The sequence below is a fragment of the Bufo bufo genome, chromosome 2, assembly GCF_905171765.1.
Source record: "Bufo bufo chromosome 2, aBufBuf1.1, whole genome shotgun sequence".
Taxonomy (NCBI): domain Eukaryota; kingdom Metazoa; phylum Chordata; class Amphibia; order Anura; family Bufonidae; genus Bufo; species Bufo bufo.
The window spans coordinates 33,080,291-33,098,208 of NC_053390.1; the positions used below are offsets into that span (position 1 = coordinate 33,080,291).

Here is a 17,918-nt window from a genome sequence, read left to right on the forward strand (position 1 = left end):
TTTTCAGCCTAAGGAAAGAGTTTTTGGGGGGGTGGGGAAAAGCTAGAGAGAGCAGAAGGCACAGTGGGTGGTGCTGATTAGCACATTCCAGCACCTGGTGTAGAGGAGTGGCTGACAGAAAAAGCAATAGGTAGTCTTTGATGGACCACAAGACCCAGGATTACTTAGTTACAACACATGTGGTGGGGGGAAGGGAAATGCCGCATGGCCAACTCTCTTTGTTCCCTTACCACACCCAAATCCTCCATTTTACTATAGCAATATTGTCCATTCTTCTCAATTACTTTCAACTTTCCCTCTACACTTTTCCACAACTTTAATTTAATCTATCTCCTACTGCATTTGCAACATCTAGGGGGAACTTTTACACAAAACTGCATATTTACGGATAATACCGGAAATCGCTGCTACTTAGTATGACAGAATGCTTTCAACTTTTATTTCTAACTGAAACTTTTCCTTTCTTTTCTCGCATCAACTGAGTCGCCGTTAATATCTCTTTACTCTGTCCTGTAACATTCGAATTTCCCATTATTGTAGTTGCACAAAGCTCTAACAATTGCTACTTATCAAACCCGCAAACTTAAGCGTAGTTGCACAAAGCTCAAACGGAATCCGATTACTTAAAGTAATCGCCACCGAACCCACAAACTTAAGCGCAGTTGCACACAGCTCAAATGAAATAATAGTATTGACCCCACAATCTCTCAAAGTGAAGACCCCTCGTCAATTCACCGGGATACAAAATCTTAATAACTTCCAATTGCCTATGAGACAATTGGTATTAATCCTTTTCCCAAGGTTCTCGTCAGAACCTTGACTGGGAACTAATTCTACGTCACAGGATATCCGGCTCAGCTGTCTAACAATTTCCGTTTAGTTTCAGCATGTTCTACCACACAAAGAAGGAATATTTCAATAGGTTCTTTCTAACAGACAGATCAGCTATAATTTGAACCCTTATATCGCGATAACACCAATTCAACTCTTGAGAACCCACAAAAGCGGAAGTTACAGAGGAGATTTGTAAGAAATAAAGCTTTCTTACCTTGCCGGCATGTGATCTCGTCTGATGGTTCCGTTTAAGTCGCTCTCGTGGCGTTTGAATCGGAAGTTACGCAAGCTATCTGCCCCAAGCTCGGCGCCATTTTGTCGTCGCAATTCATGCGACTCTCCTTCTTCTTTGTGTGGTGCCAAATCAATTAGAAGAATAAGTATGTGTACAGCATACTGCTTTATAATGAGACCAGACACTAGGTGGTTTCATGAAAGCATCTTCTCATCCTCCTTTAGCCATGGTAGAAGAGAGCAGGCGAGAGCCTTTTATTCACAGTACATTCACTTAAATAGCAGACATGACATCACAAAAGGGGTGTTCCTTAAGAAGAGGCTATTTGCTCCTTAACCTGATAGGAGTGGTTTCAGAATCCCCTCTTCCCCCTCCCTCATTGACCTTCTCATACATATGGTTTGCAGCCATCTAGTGGACAGAAATGTGTACTACAGAATATTCTCATTATATATTCATAAAATCATAAATCCTTCTCTCACATGTATGAGATAGCCAAGATGATAGTAGTCTCACGTCCGAAGCAGTAGTCGATAGTGAGACATGGAGCCTGAAAGTCAAAAGTTCAAAACATTGTTACCCTTTTGCTCATCAGTGTATGATAATAACAGATGGACATGGCTGTAGAGGTGATGGACTCTGGAAATCTCAGTAGTGATATTTATTACTGTGTCTCCCCATACCCAGGATTATACAGTGGTGAAGAAGACCTCTAGCGAGCGCTGTGAGGTCCCTGTGTCTAAAGGATGGGGAAGAACCCTGAGCCCAATCACAGGGCCTTCACCTCACTCCCTGATACATGAGGAGATCAATGAACAGAAGATCCTAGAACTCACCCACAAGATTGCACCGGGCCCCGCTCACTGTACTAATCGTATCTACTGTAACTGCAGGCAGGCAATGTTTAACTATAGATATGTTCGATCCAGCAGCCTGTACTTACGATCATAGCAGGCTGCAGGCTGGGCGGGCGGGCACTGGCAGCGTAACTCACTACGTCACGTGCCTGCGCCGCCTGCTTCATTCATAAAGTGGGTGGAGCAGGCACGTGACGTAGGAAGTTACGCTGCCAGTGCCCGCCCGCCCAGCCTCCTGCCTGCCATGATCGCAAGTACGGGCTGCTGGATCGAACATACAGTGCTGCCCATAATTTTTCATACCCCAGGCAAATTTTGACTTAAAGTTACTTTTATTCAACCAGCAAGTAATTTTTTGACGGCAAATGATATAGGTGTCTCCCAAAAGATAATACACTGCGTGCAGAATTATTAGGCAAATGAGTATTTTGACCACATCATCCTCTTTATGCATGTTGTCTTACTCCAAGCTGTATAGGCTCGAAAGCCTACTACCAATTAAGCATATTAGGTGATGTGCATCTCTGTAATGAGAAGGGGTGTGGTCTAATGACATCAACACCCTATATTAGGTGTGCATAATTATTAGGCAACTTCCTTTCCTTTGGCAAAATGGGTCAAAAGAAGGACTTGACAGGCTCAGAAAAGTCAAAAATAGTGAGATATCTTGCAGAGGGATGCAGCACTCTTAAAATTGCAAAGCTTCTGAAGCGTGATCATCGAACAATCAAGCGTTTCATTCAAAATAGTCAACAGGGTGGCAAGAAGTGTGTGGAAAAACCAAGGCGCAAAATAACTGCCCATGAACTGAGAAAAGTCAAGCGTGCAGCTGCCAAGATGCCACTTGCCACCAGTTTGGCCATATTTCAGAGCTGCAACATCACTGGAGTGCCCAAAAGCACAAGGTGTGCAATACTCAGAGACATGGCCAAGGTAAGAAAGGCTGAAAGACGACCACCACTGAACAAGACACACAAGCTGAAACGTCAAGACTGGGCCAAGAAATATCTCAAGACTGATTTTTCTAAGGTTTTATGGACTGATGAAATGAGAGTGAGTCTTGATGGGGCACATGGATGGGCCCGTGGCTGGATTGGTAAAGGGCAGAGAGCTCCAGTCCGACTCAGACGCCAGCAAGGTGGAGGTGGAGTACTGGTTTGGGCTGGTATCATCAAAGATGAGCTTGTGAGCCCTTTTCGGGTTAAGGATGGAGTCAAGCTCAACTCCCAGTCCTACTGCCAGTTTCTGGAAGACACCTTCTTCAAGCAGTGGTACAGGAAGAAGTCTGCATCCTTCAAGAAAAACATGATTTTCATGCAGGACAATGCTCCATCACACGCGTCCAAGTACTCCACAGCGTGGCTGGCAAGAAAGGGTATAAAAGAAGAAAATCTAATGACATGGCCTCCTTGTTCACCTAATCTGAACCCCATTGAGAACCTGTGGTCCATCATCAAATGTGAGATTTACAAGGAGGGAAAACAGTACACCTCTCTGAACAGTGTCTGGGAGGCTGTGGTTGCTGCTGCACGCAATGTTGATGGTGAACAGATCAAAACACTGACAGAATCCATGGATGGCAGGCTTTTGAGTGTCCTTGCAAAGAAAGGTGGCTATATTGGTCACTGATTTGTTTTTGTTTTGTTTTTGAATGTCAGAAATGTATATTTGTGAATGTTGAGATGTTATATTAGTTTCACTGGTAAAAATAAATAATTGAAATGGGTATATATTTGTTTTTTGTTAAGTTGCCTAATAATTATGCACAGTAATAGTCACCTGCACACACAGATATCCCCCTAAAATAGCTAAAACTAAAAACAAACTAAAAACTACTTCCAAAAATATTCAGCTTTGATATTAATGAGTTTTTTGGGTTCATTGAGAACATGGTTGTTGTTCAATAATAAAATTAATCCTCAAAAATACAACTTGCCTAATAATTCTGCACTCCCTGTAAGACGATGTACAAGAGGCATTATTGTGGGGAAAAAAAAACATTCTCAGCTTTTATTTACATTTGAGCAAAAAATACAAGATGTTCCGCCCTGTGGAAAATGTCAGATGACGTGGTCGGAAACCAAAAGTGACACCTGTGCTGGCCAGGAGGATAGAGAGGTGAAAAAGAATCCAGGGATCCCCACCAAGGCCATCCTGGTGAATCTGGGCTCTGCTGGTCGCAATGTCTCAAGGAAGACAACCCAACGGACACTGCACACTGCTGGGTTCCACTTCTCCAGATAAGGCACACAAAAGCTCGCTTGGCCTTTGCAAAAGCTCATCTGGACAAAGAAGAAGACTTCTGGTCTTCTGTGTTATGGTCAGATGAAACAAAAATGTTATTGTTTGGTCACAATGATGTTTCCTTCATTTGGCGTAAAAAAGGAGAAGCCTTCAACCCAAAGAACACCATCCCCACTGTCAAACATGGTGGTGGGAACCTAATGCTTTCGGGGTGTTTTTCAGCCAATGGACCAGGGAACCTGATCACAGTAAACGGCACCATGAAAAAAGAGCAGTCTGCAGACAAACTTGGCCTTGGGCACCAGTGGACATTTCAGCATGACAATGACCAAAAACACACAGCAAAAGTAGTGAAGAAATGGTTAGCAGACAACAACATTAACGTTTTGGAGTGGCCCAGCCTGAGTCCAGACTTGAATCCAATTGAGAATCGGTGGAGGGAGCTAAAGATCAGGGTGATGGCAAGAAGACCCTCCAACCTGAAAGATTTGGAGCTCATTGCTAAAGATGAATGGGCAAAAATACCTGTGGAGACATGCAAAAAGCTGGTCTGCAATTATAGGAAGCGTTTGATTGCTGTAATAGCCAATAAAGGCTTTTCTACTGATTATTGAGAAGGGTATGAATAATTTGGGACTGGACACTTTTTGCTTAAATGTAAATAAAAGCTGAGAAATGTTTTTTTTCCCACAATAATGCCTCTTGTACATCGTCTTATTATCTTTTGGGAGACACCTATGTCATTTCCCGTCAAAAAATTACTTGCTGGTTGAATAAAAGTAACTTTAAGTCAAAATTTGCCAGGGGTATGAATAATTATGGGCAGCACTGTATCTATAGTTAAACACTGCCTGCCTGCAGTTACAGTAGATACGATTAGTACAGTGAGCGGGGCCCGGTGCAATAGAATACAGTGACTGCACTGGGCCCCGCTGCCATTACAAAACTAGAGGCCGGCCCCCGTCCCCTCCTCCCTCCTCGCTGATACACACGCCGGCCGCGCTGTGCATCAGTGTAAAAACGGCAGCATTCGCCCCATAAGACGCACTTATAGGGCGTCTTATAGGGTGAAAAATACGGTAATTGGGGAAAATGGCTCTTTTTTTATGTGTAAAACTTGTATTGTTTTATTTTTATAAAACACTTTTTTTGTTATTATTATTATTTATTTATTTATTTATACTTTGTGTCCCCCATAAAGTCATATAAGACCTCTGGGGGACATTTAACATCACTTTTTTTTTTTACTATCGATTTCTCCTACAACTGGGTATGATATAGTAGCCCCAGTTACAGGAGGAATACAACTCCCAGAGAGGCTGTGCAGTGGTATAATATGCTGTAAAGCCTCACTGCAGACCTGGCAGCTCCTGCAGTCTCCCGACCCCAGCGGTCAAATGACCTCCAGGGCCTGAATGGGAAGCAATATCATGCTTGCAGTCTGTATACACAGCGCTCCTTCAGTTCTGTGTATACAGCAATAAAGAAGGCAGCGACACTGAGGACCCTTCCCTGCCTTCTCTATGGGGGGGTCCTGCATGCTTTGAACGTTCTAAAACATTCAGAGATCAATCCTGAACCCCCCCCCCCCCCAGGAAGTTTATAGTCTATGGGAGGTCAGGAAGAAGTTAATTTTCTGTATGGATAGATTGAATTCACTCACTGAGGGATATTTATCAAGACTGGCGTATCAATAGGCATATCTGACAGTACTGGGTGTGATGCCATTTTTCACTGCCTGGTCCTGTCAATCAAAGTGAAGAGGGCGCGGCAGTTGCAGAGAGAGCTGAGCCCCTAGATGTAAAGGCAATGCCCCCGTTGCTCCTAGAGGCTCATTTGCATTTATTAAAACATTATTTATCTCAGCAACGCGGGCACATATGGACATCGGACCAACACAGATGTCTTCAGCTGCCAAGTGTACATATAACTGGTCAGCCAGTGTCCTTGGTACAAACCTGCCTTTCAACAGAGAAATACAACTCAATATTTATTTTCACAAACATGTGGCTGATGCAAGTGAATAGATCTGTCATTGCTGATAGTAGGGACTGGCTATCACTGGACCAAAGATGCCACTGCTGCTGTCTACCTATTCATCGTGTCCCATACTGTACTACTATTTCTGCTCCTGCTACTAACCCTATGCAGTTGCACATCTTCTGCCTTGTCAGGTTCCATACTATGCTGCTGACTCTGTAGCTACTACTGCCAGGGGCGGATTAAGTGCATGATAGGCCCGGGGTTGTCTAACCAACTTGGGCCCCCCCCCATTTTAGTTTAGTTTTTTTTTTGTATGAAGAGGCTGCGGTGCTTCATGAGCGCCACAGTCTCTTCTTAGGCCATATGACATCTTCAGACAAAAAAAAAATACCCCAAATTGGGTCCTAAACTGAAAAATTTGGTCGCCAAATTTAAAATACATATAATTATAATAAAAAAGACATGGAGGAGAATACAGCACCACATACCTCTTACATCCAGTGACATCTCCTGTCATGTAGACCTTCTCTTTCCTCTTCACCTCCATTTGACCCAGACCACCATGGCAGATTCTTTCAGCCGCATCTTGTCTCTACAGTTTGTAACACAGACACATTAGATTTCTCAATTCCTCCTCATCCTGGTGTCCCCACAGTGTCATCCTGCTGCCACTCCCAACACTGTGCCCGTTGTGCCCCCCAATTCCCCAGGTACTATACTGCTGAAAAAATAGTGACCCTAATAGACATAATTGGAGTCATTTATCAAACTGGTGTAAAGTAGAACTGGATTTCCAAAAGAGCTGTCAAATATGAAAGGTGGAATCTGATTGGTTGCTATGGGCAACTAAGCCAGTTCTACTTTACACCAGTTTGATAAATTACCCCAAATGTTCCTATAGTGTCCACAGCAGCTATAATGTCCCCTAGAGTGCCCCAGTAATAATAACACCCTCTATTGTGCTCCAGGCAATAATCCCTGTATAGTGTCCCCAAAAATAATAGAATTGCCCCTACAGTGCCTCCCCAATAGCAACACCCCCATATAGTAATTTCCACCACACTGCCCCCACATAGTAATTTGCCCCCACACAGTAATTTCCCCCAAACTGCCCCCATATAGTACTTTGCCCCCACACAGTAATTTCCCCTACATAGTAATTTGCCCCACACTGCCCCTACATAGTAATTTCCCCCACATAGTAATTTGCCCCCACATAGTAATTTCCACCACACTGCCCCCACATAGAAATTACCCCCACACAATAGTTTCCCCCACACTGCCCCCACATAGTAATTTTCCCCTACATAGTAATTTGCCCCCACATAGTAATTTCCACCACACTGCCCCCACATAGCAATTACCCCACACTGCCCCCACACAATAGTTTCCCCCACATAGTAATTTGCCCCCACATAGCAATTACCCCACACTGTCCCCACACAACAGTTTCCCCCACATAGTAGTCCCTCCCATAATAATTTGGCCCCACACAGCCCCATATAGTAATTTGCCCCCACACTGCCCCATATAGTAATTACCCCACACAGTAATTACCCCACACTGCCCCCACACAATAGTTTCCACCACACTGCCCCCATATAGTAATTTGCCCCCACATAGTAGTCCCTCCCATAATAATTTGCCCCCACACAGCCCCATATAGTAATTTGCCCCCACACTGCCCCCACATAGTAATTTGCCCCCCACATAGTAATTTTCCCCCACACTGCCCCATATAGTAATTTGCCCCCACACTGCCCCATATAGTAATTTGCCCCCACATAGTAGTCCGGCTCCCATAATAATTTGCCCCCACATAGTAGTCCCTCCCATAATAATTTAGCCCCACACAGCCCCCACATTCCCCCTCCCATGTACTCGAGGTCCCTTGAATATGTCATCCTCTGTGTGTCGTCCCCCAAAGTAGGCACAAGAAATAAAAAAATAAAAATTGGAAAAAAAAATGAAAAGCTAAATACTCACCGTCCAGGGCCAGGCACTTGATCGCAGACGAAGGCGGTATGAGGCAGGCGTGCACACGTCAATGTGCTGTGTCCCGGCACAGGCGCGTGAAATCTATGGCGGTGATAGGCGACGGGACAGGGAGCTATGTGCTCCCGTGCCCCGCCGCAGTATGTGGGCGTTCGGGTTGGTGCAGGGCCCCCCAGCGGTGCTGGGCCCGGGGCTGCCGACCCGAACGTCCCTATTGTAATCTGCCACTGACTACTGCCCCTGCTGCCGCTACTATTACCCCTACACAGTCACACATCTCCTTTGTTATCTGTCAGGTTCCATACTGTACTATTACTGTCTGCTGCTAACCCCTCACAGGACCTCCACCTCACTCCCTGATACATGAGGACACTAGTGCACAGAAGATCCTAGAACGCACCCACAAGATGATTGAGCTGCTGACTGGAGAGGCGACACTGCTGGGAATGCTGGGACATTATACAGTAACAGCACTGGAGGGGTCTGGGTGATAACTGTATCATTGTGTTGTCAGGTTCCTATAAGGTGTCAGGATGTCACTGTCTATTTCTCCATGGAGGAGTGGGAGTATGTAGAAGGACACAAGGATCTGTACAAGGAGATCAGAATGAAGAATCAAAAGCCCCTCACATCACCAGGTAATAGACAAGACTAAATACATGCGTTCTTTAATTTACATGTAGGTACAAATTGAATTCATTCACTGTATGTGTCTCCTATAAACATTAAGATTTATGGTACTGTAAATTACCGTATATTCCGGCGTATAAGACGACTTTCTAACACTAGAAATTCTTTTCAAAAGTCGGGGGTCGTCTTATACGCCGGGTATACTCAGATCCGATGGTATATTCTAACCCCCAGGCGTTCCCATGGTGACGGGGATGCTTGCCTGGGGGTTAGAATATACAGGGCCCCGCCGCTCACAGGAGTACATTTATAAACCATAATCAGTAACTTTAACTTTAATCATCGCTCATCTCTTTACTAGGATACCTTACTCTCAGCTCCGATAACAGCAGGCAGTGCGGGCGGCGCTCACTCACTGATGTCACGTGTCTGCTCCTCCCACTAGTCGGCGCAGGCACATGACGTCAGTGAGTGAGCGCCGCCCGCACTGCCTGCTGTTACCGCAGCTGAGAGTAAGGTATCCTAGTAAAGAGATGAGCGATGATTAAAGTTAAAGTTACGGATTACAGTTTATAAATGTACTCCTGTGAGCGTCGGGGAGGGGGATCTGTGGATGGCACTGTTTAGGGGGGGGGGGGATCTGTGGATGGCACTGTTTAGGGGGGATCTGTGGATGGCACTGTTTAGGGGGGGATCTGTGGATGGCACTGTTTGGGGGGGATCTGTGGATGGCACTGTTTAGGGGGGGATCTGTGGATGGCACTGTTTGGGGGGGGATCTGTGGATGGCACTGTTTAGGTGGGATCTGTGGATGGCACTGTTTAGGGGGGATCTGTGGATGGCACTGTTATGGGGAGGGGGATCTGTGGATGACACTGTCATGGGGTAGATCTGTGGATGACACATATAGCATAAGATGCTATATAGTGTCATCCATAGATCCCCCCCATATCAATGTCATCCACTGATCCCCCCTCCCCATAACAATGCCATCCACAGATCCCCCTCCCCATAACAGTGCCATTCACAGATCCCCCTCCTCATAACAGTGCCATCCACAGTTCCCAGTCAGTTCCCTGGACTGGAGAAGCTCGTCTTAAAGACAGGGAGGGCTGGGCATTCAGGGGTAGTCTTATACGGCGAGTATAGCCCAAAACCTTTATTTTAAATGGAAAAGTTGGGGGTCGTCTTATACGCCCGGTCGTCTTATACGCCGGAATATACGGTATTATTCCTCTGAGGTGGCCATATGTAAACCAGCCATGGATCCTGTTCTTGTGGCACTGGGCTATGAGAACCTAGTTATACCACATAAATTAGTTAATTGTTAACATTCACCATATGTCATAAATGTTCTCATGCGGTTCTAGAGTATTTCTTCTCTAGATCCTCAAATGAAAGAAGGCCTGAAGAAGAGAAAAATGTGGTTACTCCTCTCAAAGCCATTCACCCGCTGCAAAGTAGAATAAGGACAATCATTTAGACCCGGAAGGAAAGCCGTATTATTCCAAATAGATTGGAGAGCTTGCTAGAATGATGCTTCAAATGACTTAGGGATGATGGCTAAAATGCTGGAGGGACCCACAGGAGGTTGATAGATAAGGGCATTATAAGACGTTTTTGAAGGAGGTGTAGAAAGTATGTGGGAACAGTAATAGGTAGGTTACGAATCAGGTAAAGAAGTTTGTGGAGTATGTAAATTTTTGTGACCAGCTAGACATAAGGTTAGTGATAGAATGCGATATGGGTGGCTCCATGTGGTTGCAAAAAGGTCTATATATAGGGGAGTAATACGAAGCCCTAGGTTCTTTGTGGACCATTGGAATGAGTAAGAGGAACACAGGACAGTCAGCATTTTCCTGTACAGAGATTTTAAGGGCATATGGTTTGGAGTCGTTGGTGACGAGGCCTGAGATTTCATGGAAAGTTCTTAGTATAGAGAGGATGTTGAGCAAACAGAGTTTATGGGTAAGACCTGCTCCTACAGCATCTTTAATGCTGGGCAGGCCCTGATGGCTGCTACTAATATTGTTCGGGCAAAAAGAATAGGGGAAATGGCAATGGCTGATATCATAGGATATCGCATCCGGGCTGTGGGTGTTGTAAAGGGCAGAAATCCATCCCAAAAAGTTAACATAAAATCCCCATTTGTGAAGAGAAAAAGTCAAATAGTCCAAAGATAAGGAGTCACACGTCATTGATATGTCAAGGAGAGTAACAAGGAGGGCAGTTTTCGTGTAGATGCTAGGAGAACTACTCTTCAGATGTTGTCGCTAGCCTGCCTATGGGAATAAATACTGCTTGATCTTTATGGATGAGGGAGCTAAGGAATGAATTGAGACGAGTGGCCAGGATTTTCTCAGTTTGATATTGATACTCAGGAGTGAGATGGCTCATCTTTGTTGAGTTTGGGAATCATGGCTATATGGGCTGATGTTGAAGTGCGGTGTAGAGGAGTACCAGATTTTATGGCATTAAAGACATAAACACCAACTGATGAAATGAAGGTGGGGATAAACTCCTCAGGAGTTGTACGTTGTTTAGCACCATTAGATTATTTCATGCCTCATCAACATAATGACATGCAATGAAGCTGTTAAGTTGCATTGTTAAAGGGGTTGTTTGGTCTTGCAGCCAACAACCTCTATGGTCCAGTCCTGTGACCCTGAACCCTCTGAATATAAAAAAAAAAAAAAAAAACTCACCCGGCCGTGGTCCTGCCACTGCTTTGTTCCCAAATGCTTCCAGTCCCCTCAGGACCAGGAAGTACCGTATCTGGGTCCCATGACTGCTGCAGCCAATGACAGGCATTAGCACTCACATCGACTTGATCAGTGCTTAACAGGATGTACCATTCAAGCCAATGTTTGTGGCCTGTGTTTGGCCACTGTGGTGTTACGGGAACCAGCCACTTCCTAGTCCTACAGAGACTGGAAGCGTCTGGGAACGGAGCATCAGCAGTATGTTCAGGGGCACAGGTCTTGACTAAAAAGGTTGTCGCCTCCAAGGCCGAACAACCCCTTTAAAGTGCGCACCACCAATGGACAAATACCTGCCTCACCAGTACATTAACATGCATTGTGCAGGGACAAATAAAAAAGTGTAAGGAAAGTAAGAGAAAAAAGGAGAGAAGACTACGAGAAAAGGAGAGAAAAAAAAATAAGTAAAGAAGTAAACATGTTGCATAGATATAGTCTAGTACAAAAATGTATATAAAAGAATGGACCATTATCTAAAGAAAGTAACCAGTACCATCTGGAGTAAGTTCTATAGAGAAAAAGTTCCCTGAAACAATGGAGAAAGAAAAAAGAAAATAAACATCAAGATTAAATTCTTAATCAAAGCAGATACAAAACATGTTCCATCTGAGGAAGTAACAGTTGGTCAAGAAAGGTAGTGATGTGGGGCAAGATGTCACAACACGGCGTGTCCGTCAAAAACTTACGCTTCAGCCTGGTTACGTTGGAATAGATGATGCTCTGTTGGAGCGATGCTGTCATGGCTTTTAGGAGGTGACCTTGGTTCAGATAGGGCAGGGTCCAGGTTTTCCAGGCTGAGGAGGCGTTTTAGGTTCAATCAGGAGGTCTGCTCGCTTAGTTTTTCTAGAGGAAGAAATCCTAATTTCTCCACAGTAGTGAACATTATGGTTCTTCCACCATGATTAAAGCTTAGTTCAAAGGGATAGCCCCAGACATACAGGATGGTAGCTTTTCTCAATTCCTCCAAGGTTTAAAAGTCTTCATTTTTTGCAGAGTAATGGGGGCTAAATCGGTGTAGATCTGGTAGCGATTCCTTGAAAGGCAAGGCCACCCTTTTCACATCCTGCTTTCAGATCACTTCCTTGGTACGGGAGAAATTCATCTTCACAACAGTGTTGTGAGGTTTGCAATTAGATTTATTCACTTACTGGTGTGACAGATGGTTACCTCATAATATACACAAAAAGATGCCACATGCCGCATGCTAATGAGCTGATTTGAGTCCAGCGTGATGTCATCGAGTCCAGCGTTTATTTAATTCAGAGCTATAGCCACTCCCCTGCCTACCTGCTGCTGATTCATATAGAAAATAACTGTCAATCAGCAGCAGGGAGGCGGGGAGAGTCAGGAGCTCATGAATCTTCATGACTCATCATTATCAGCTGGAGCTTTTTAATACAAGAGGTTGGCAGATTGACTGGGTCAATTAAAGAAAGTGACCCAGCATTTTGCTAAGAGAATCAGTCACTTATTTATGTTGCCCTTAGTTAGGACACCATAAAACTCGTGACAGGTTCCCCTTAAACTAGGGATGGGGGAGGGAAATTACATTATAGGATGGAAAGAGAGTGCAGATAGAGACCGGGGCAAAGTAGTGGGACTGGCGGAGGAAACCTCTCAAATGCATGTATACTAATGCCAGAAGCCTGACTAATAAAACTGGGGAACTGGAATTAGTGATGTGTGAGGAGGACTATGACATAGTGGGAATAACGGAGACCTGGCTGGATGATAGCTATGACTGGGCAGTTAATGTACAGGGTTACAGTCTGTTTAGAAAGGATCGTCAAAACTGGAGAGGGGGGGGTTGCCTTTATGTAAAGTCCTGTCTAAAATCCACAGTCCGGGAAGATATAAGTGAGGGACATGAACATGTGGAGTCACTGTGGGTAGAGATACATGGAGCTAAAAACAATAATAAATTACTAATAGGAGTTTACTATAAACCACCTAATATACCAGAGTGCACAGAAAATCTACTACTAAACGAGATAGACAAGGCGGCAAATCATAATGAGGTGGTTATTATGGGTGACTTCAACTACCCAGATATAGACTGGGAAACTGAAAGCTGTACATCTCATAAAGGAAACAGGTTCCTGGCAATAACGAAAGACAATTACCTCTCCCAACTAGTTCAGGACCCGACTAGCGGGAAGGCCATACTGGACTTAGTATTAACCAATAGGCCTGAAAGTACAACAGACGTGCAGGTTGGGGGACACCTGGGAAATAGTGACCATAAAGTAATAACCTTATAATTATCATTCAAAAGAGCGTTTATACAGGGAGGAACAAAAATACCAAACTTCAGAAAAGCTAAATTTAGCCAACTAAAATAAAAATACAGCCACAAAATGGGATACTTTTAAAAGCATCCTAAAATCTCAGAGATGTACATACTGTATGGGAATAAAAGGTTAAGGAACAAAAAGAAACCAATGTGGATAAATAGAACTGTAAAGAAAGCAATACATGACAAAAAGAAAGCATATAAATCACTAAAATAGGAGGGTAGCGAGGAAGCACTGAAAAACTATAAGGAAAAAAATAGAACACGTAAAAAACAAATAAAAGCGGCCAAATTAGAGACTGAGAGATTAATTGCCAAAGAGAGTAAAACTAACCCTAAAATGTTCTTCAATTATATAAATGTTAAAAAGTATAAATCTGAAGGTGTCGGCCCTTTAAAGAGTAATGAGGGGGAGTAATGAGGGGGAGTCGCAGAGAGCGACGAGGAGAAAGCAAAGCTGTTAAATCTTTTTTTCACTGAGGAAAATAAACTGTCAGATAAAATGCTGAATGTAAAAATAAATTTCCCATTTAAAGTGTCCTGTCTGACCCAGGAAGAAGTACAACAGCGACTTAAAAATATTAAATTAGAATATTCGCCAGGACCAGATGGCATACACCCCCGTATCCTAAGGGAATTAACTAATGTCATAGCCAGACCCTTATTTCTGATATTTGCGGACTCTATACTGACAGGGAGTGTTCTACAGGATTGGCGCATAGTAAATGTGGTGCCAATATTCAAAAAGGGTCCAAAAACAGAGCCTGGAAACTATAGGCCGGTAAGTTTAACATCTGTTGTGGGTAAACTGTTTGAAGATTTTCTAAAAGATGCTATCTTAGAGCATCTCAACGGAAATAAGCAAATAACGGCATATCAGCATGGTTTCATGAGGGATCGGTCATGCCAAACTAATTTAATCAGTTTCTATGAGGAGGTAAGTTCTGGACTTAACGGCATATCAATGGATGTCGTATATCTGGACTTCTCCAAAGCTTTTGACACTGTACCACATAAAAGGTTAGTATATAAAATGAGAATGCTTGGACTGGGAGAAAATGTCTGTATAAGTGGGTAAGTAACTGGCTGAGTGATAGAAAACAGAGGGTGGTTATTAGTGGTATACACTCAGATTTGGTCACTGTCATTAGTGGAGTACCTCAGGGGTCAGTATTGGGCCCTATTCTCTTCAATATATTTATTAATGATCTTGTAGAAGGCTTGCATAGTAAAATATCAATTTTCGCAGATGACACTAAACTGTGTAAAGTAATTAACACTGAAGAGGACCATATACTACTACAGAGGGATCTGGATAGATTGGAGGCTTGGGCAGATAAGTGGCAGATGAGGTTTAACACTGACAAATGTAAGGTTATGCACATGGGAAGGAATAATGCAAGTCACCCGTACATACTAAATGGTAAAACACTCTGTAACACTGACATGGAAAAGGATCTAGGAATTTTAATAAACAGCAAACAAAGCTGCAAAAACCAGTGTCAGGCAGCTGCTGCCAAGGCCAATAAGATAATGGGTTGCATCAAAAGGGGCATAGATGCCCGTGATAAGAACATAGTCCTACCATTTTACAAATCACTAGTCAGACCACACATGGAGTACTGTGTACAGTTCTGGGCTCCTGTGAACAAGACAGACATAGCAGAGCTGGAGAGGGTCTAGAGGAGGACAACTACAGTACCCTACAAGATTATCAAAATTAGGGTTATTCACTTTAGAAAAAAGACGACTGATGGGAGATCTAATTACTATCTATAAATATATCAGGGGTCAGTACAGAGATCTCTCCCATCATCTATTTATCCCCAGGACTGACTGGGACGAGTGGACATCCTCTGTGTCTCGAGGAAAGAAGGTTTGTACACAAACATAGAACAGGATTCTTTACGGTAAGAGCAGTGAGACTATGGAACTCTCTGCCTGAGGAGGTGGTGATGGTGAGTACAATAAAGGAATTCAAGAGGGGCCTGGATGTATTTCTGGAGTGTAATAATATTACAGGCTATAGCTACTAGAGAGAGGTCGTTGATCCAGGGAGTCATTCTGATTGCCTGATTGGAGTCTGGAAGGAATTTTTTATTCCCCTAAAGTGGGAAAAATTGGCTTCTATTTCATTTTTTTTTGCCTTCCTCTTGATCAACTTGCAGGACGACAGGCCGAACTGGATGGACAAATGTCTTTTTTTGGCCTTATGTACTATGTATATGGATATTATTATTTATATAAAAATCTTATAAATTATGAATCTCATTTTTAAGGTTTCATTTTTTTACAAATAAAAAGTTTTATTGTTTGCAGATGTCTGTTTCGGGAGCTCAGATCAAAGTATCGCACAAGACACATTTAAAGAGCACGCCAATGTTAAGCAGAATAAAGATCATAAAATAATCAAATGTCAAAGCAATTACAAAAGGAATAAGTCATATTCATGTTCAGAATGTGACAGATGTTACAGCCGTAAATCAAGTCTTGAATTGCATCAGAGAAATCACACAGGGGAGAAGCCATTTTCATGCTCAGAATGTGATAAAAGTTACACTGTTAAATCGCAACTTATTATACATCAGAGGACTCACACAGACGAGAGGCCATTTTCATGTTCAGAATGTGGCAAATGCTTTACTCAGAAATCGGAACTTATTGACCACCTGAAGAGAATTCACACAGGAAATAAGCCATTTTGTTGTTCAGAATGTGGAAGATCTTTTACCCGGAAATCAGAACTTCGGAAACATCAGAGAATTCACACAGGGGAGAAGCCATATTCATGTTCAGAATGTGAGAAATGTTATGGGACTCGCTTAAGTCTTGTTATCCATCAGAGAACTCACACAGGGGAGAAGCCATTTTCATGTGCAGAATGTGGGAAATGTTTTAGTCGGAAAACACATCTAGTTAGACATCAGATAACTCACACAGACGAGAGGCCATTTTCATGTTCAGAATGTGGGAAAAGTTTTAGCCGTAAATCAACTCTTGTTACACATCAGACCATTCACGTAGAGAAGCCATTTTTATGTACTGTATGTGGAAAGAGTTTTGGCCAAAAGTCAGAGCTTAGTGTACATCAAAAAATTCACACAGGAGAAACATTTTCATGTCCAGAATGTGGAAAGGTTTTTAGTAAATATTCAACTCTTAAGGCACATGAAAGACTGCACACAGGAGAAGCATTTTCATGTTCAGAATGTGGGAAATGTTTTAAGCAAAAAGGTGAACTTGTTAGCCATCAGAGAATTCACACAGGGGAAAAACCATTTTCGTGTTCAGAATGTGGCAAATGCTATAAACAAAAATCGCACGTTGTTGAACATCAAAAAATTCACACAGGAGAGAAGCCATTTTCTTGTTCAGGATGTGGGAAATGTTTTGTCCTGAAATCAAAACTTAATAGACATCAGAAAATTCATCTACAAATCATTTCTTCTTAATCATCAAAAAACTCGTAGAGGGAAGTAGCTACTTTCTATTTTTAATGTGTTTTCTTGACTCATCATACGGGAAAATGCAACACTCAAGAAGTACAGATGTAGCAAGAAGCAGTGCGGTGCACTATACTGTTATTGTAGCGCCTACACTATGTATATAGCACAACGCTCGTTTACATTGCATTAGAGCCGCCGTACTATGTAAATAGCACAACGCACCTGCTACATCTATAAAGTCATATAACACTAATGATGGTTAAGAAATGTATGCAATCACCAATAGACATCTGTTATCCAAAAAGTAAATGGAACCTAGATAACACAGAGTATTTTTACAGTAATCTGTATTACTGCATCTCACAACTTGTTACCGATCATTAATAAACCTTTGCTTTTAGAAATGGACATGTTTGTGTTTTGGCCTACTGTACTGTTATACTAGAGATATTCAGATATTGCCTCGGCACGTACTGAGTTGAGGGAGAGATGGTAGAGCATACATGGCGAAAAACAAAGAGATGGAGCTCAAAGGGTAAAAAAGCGTAATGAAAATATTCCCGGGAAGGGAGGGAATACTGGGTTCACACGGGCGAGATTTCCACGCAGGTGCAATGCGTGAGGTGAACGCATTGCACCCGC

At 43.0% G+C, this 17,918-nt stretch overlaps 1 protein-coding gene and 1 long non-coding RNA gene across 2 annotated transcripts; one reads left to right on the forward strand and one right to left on the reverse strand.

The window, feature by feature from the left end:
- Positions 1-1,776: 1,776 nt before the first annotated feature.
- On the reverse strand, positions 1,777-8,581 carry LOC120992140. The gene is made up of 3 exons (XR_005776930.1): positions 8,549-8,581; positions 4,879-4,883; positions 1,777-1,900 (listed from the first exon to the last, which is right to left on the reverse strand). It is a non-coding gene; the product is annotated as an uncharacterized LOC120992140 (long non-coding RNA).
- Positions 8,542-17,351, forward strand: LOC120992122 (gastrula zinc finger protein XlCGF26.1-like). The gene is made up of 3 exons (XM_040420897.1): positions 8,542-8,579; positions 8,663-8,786; positions 16,150-17,351. Exons 1-3 carry the CDS (start codon positions 8,556-8,558, stop codon positions 17,280-17,282), a joined length of 1,281 nt encoding a protein of 426 aa, XP_040276831.1. The 5' UTR covers positions 8,542-8,555; the 3' UTR covers positions 17,283-17,351.
- The last annotated feature ends 567 nt before the right edge of the window (positions 17,352-17,918 follow it).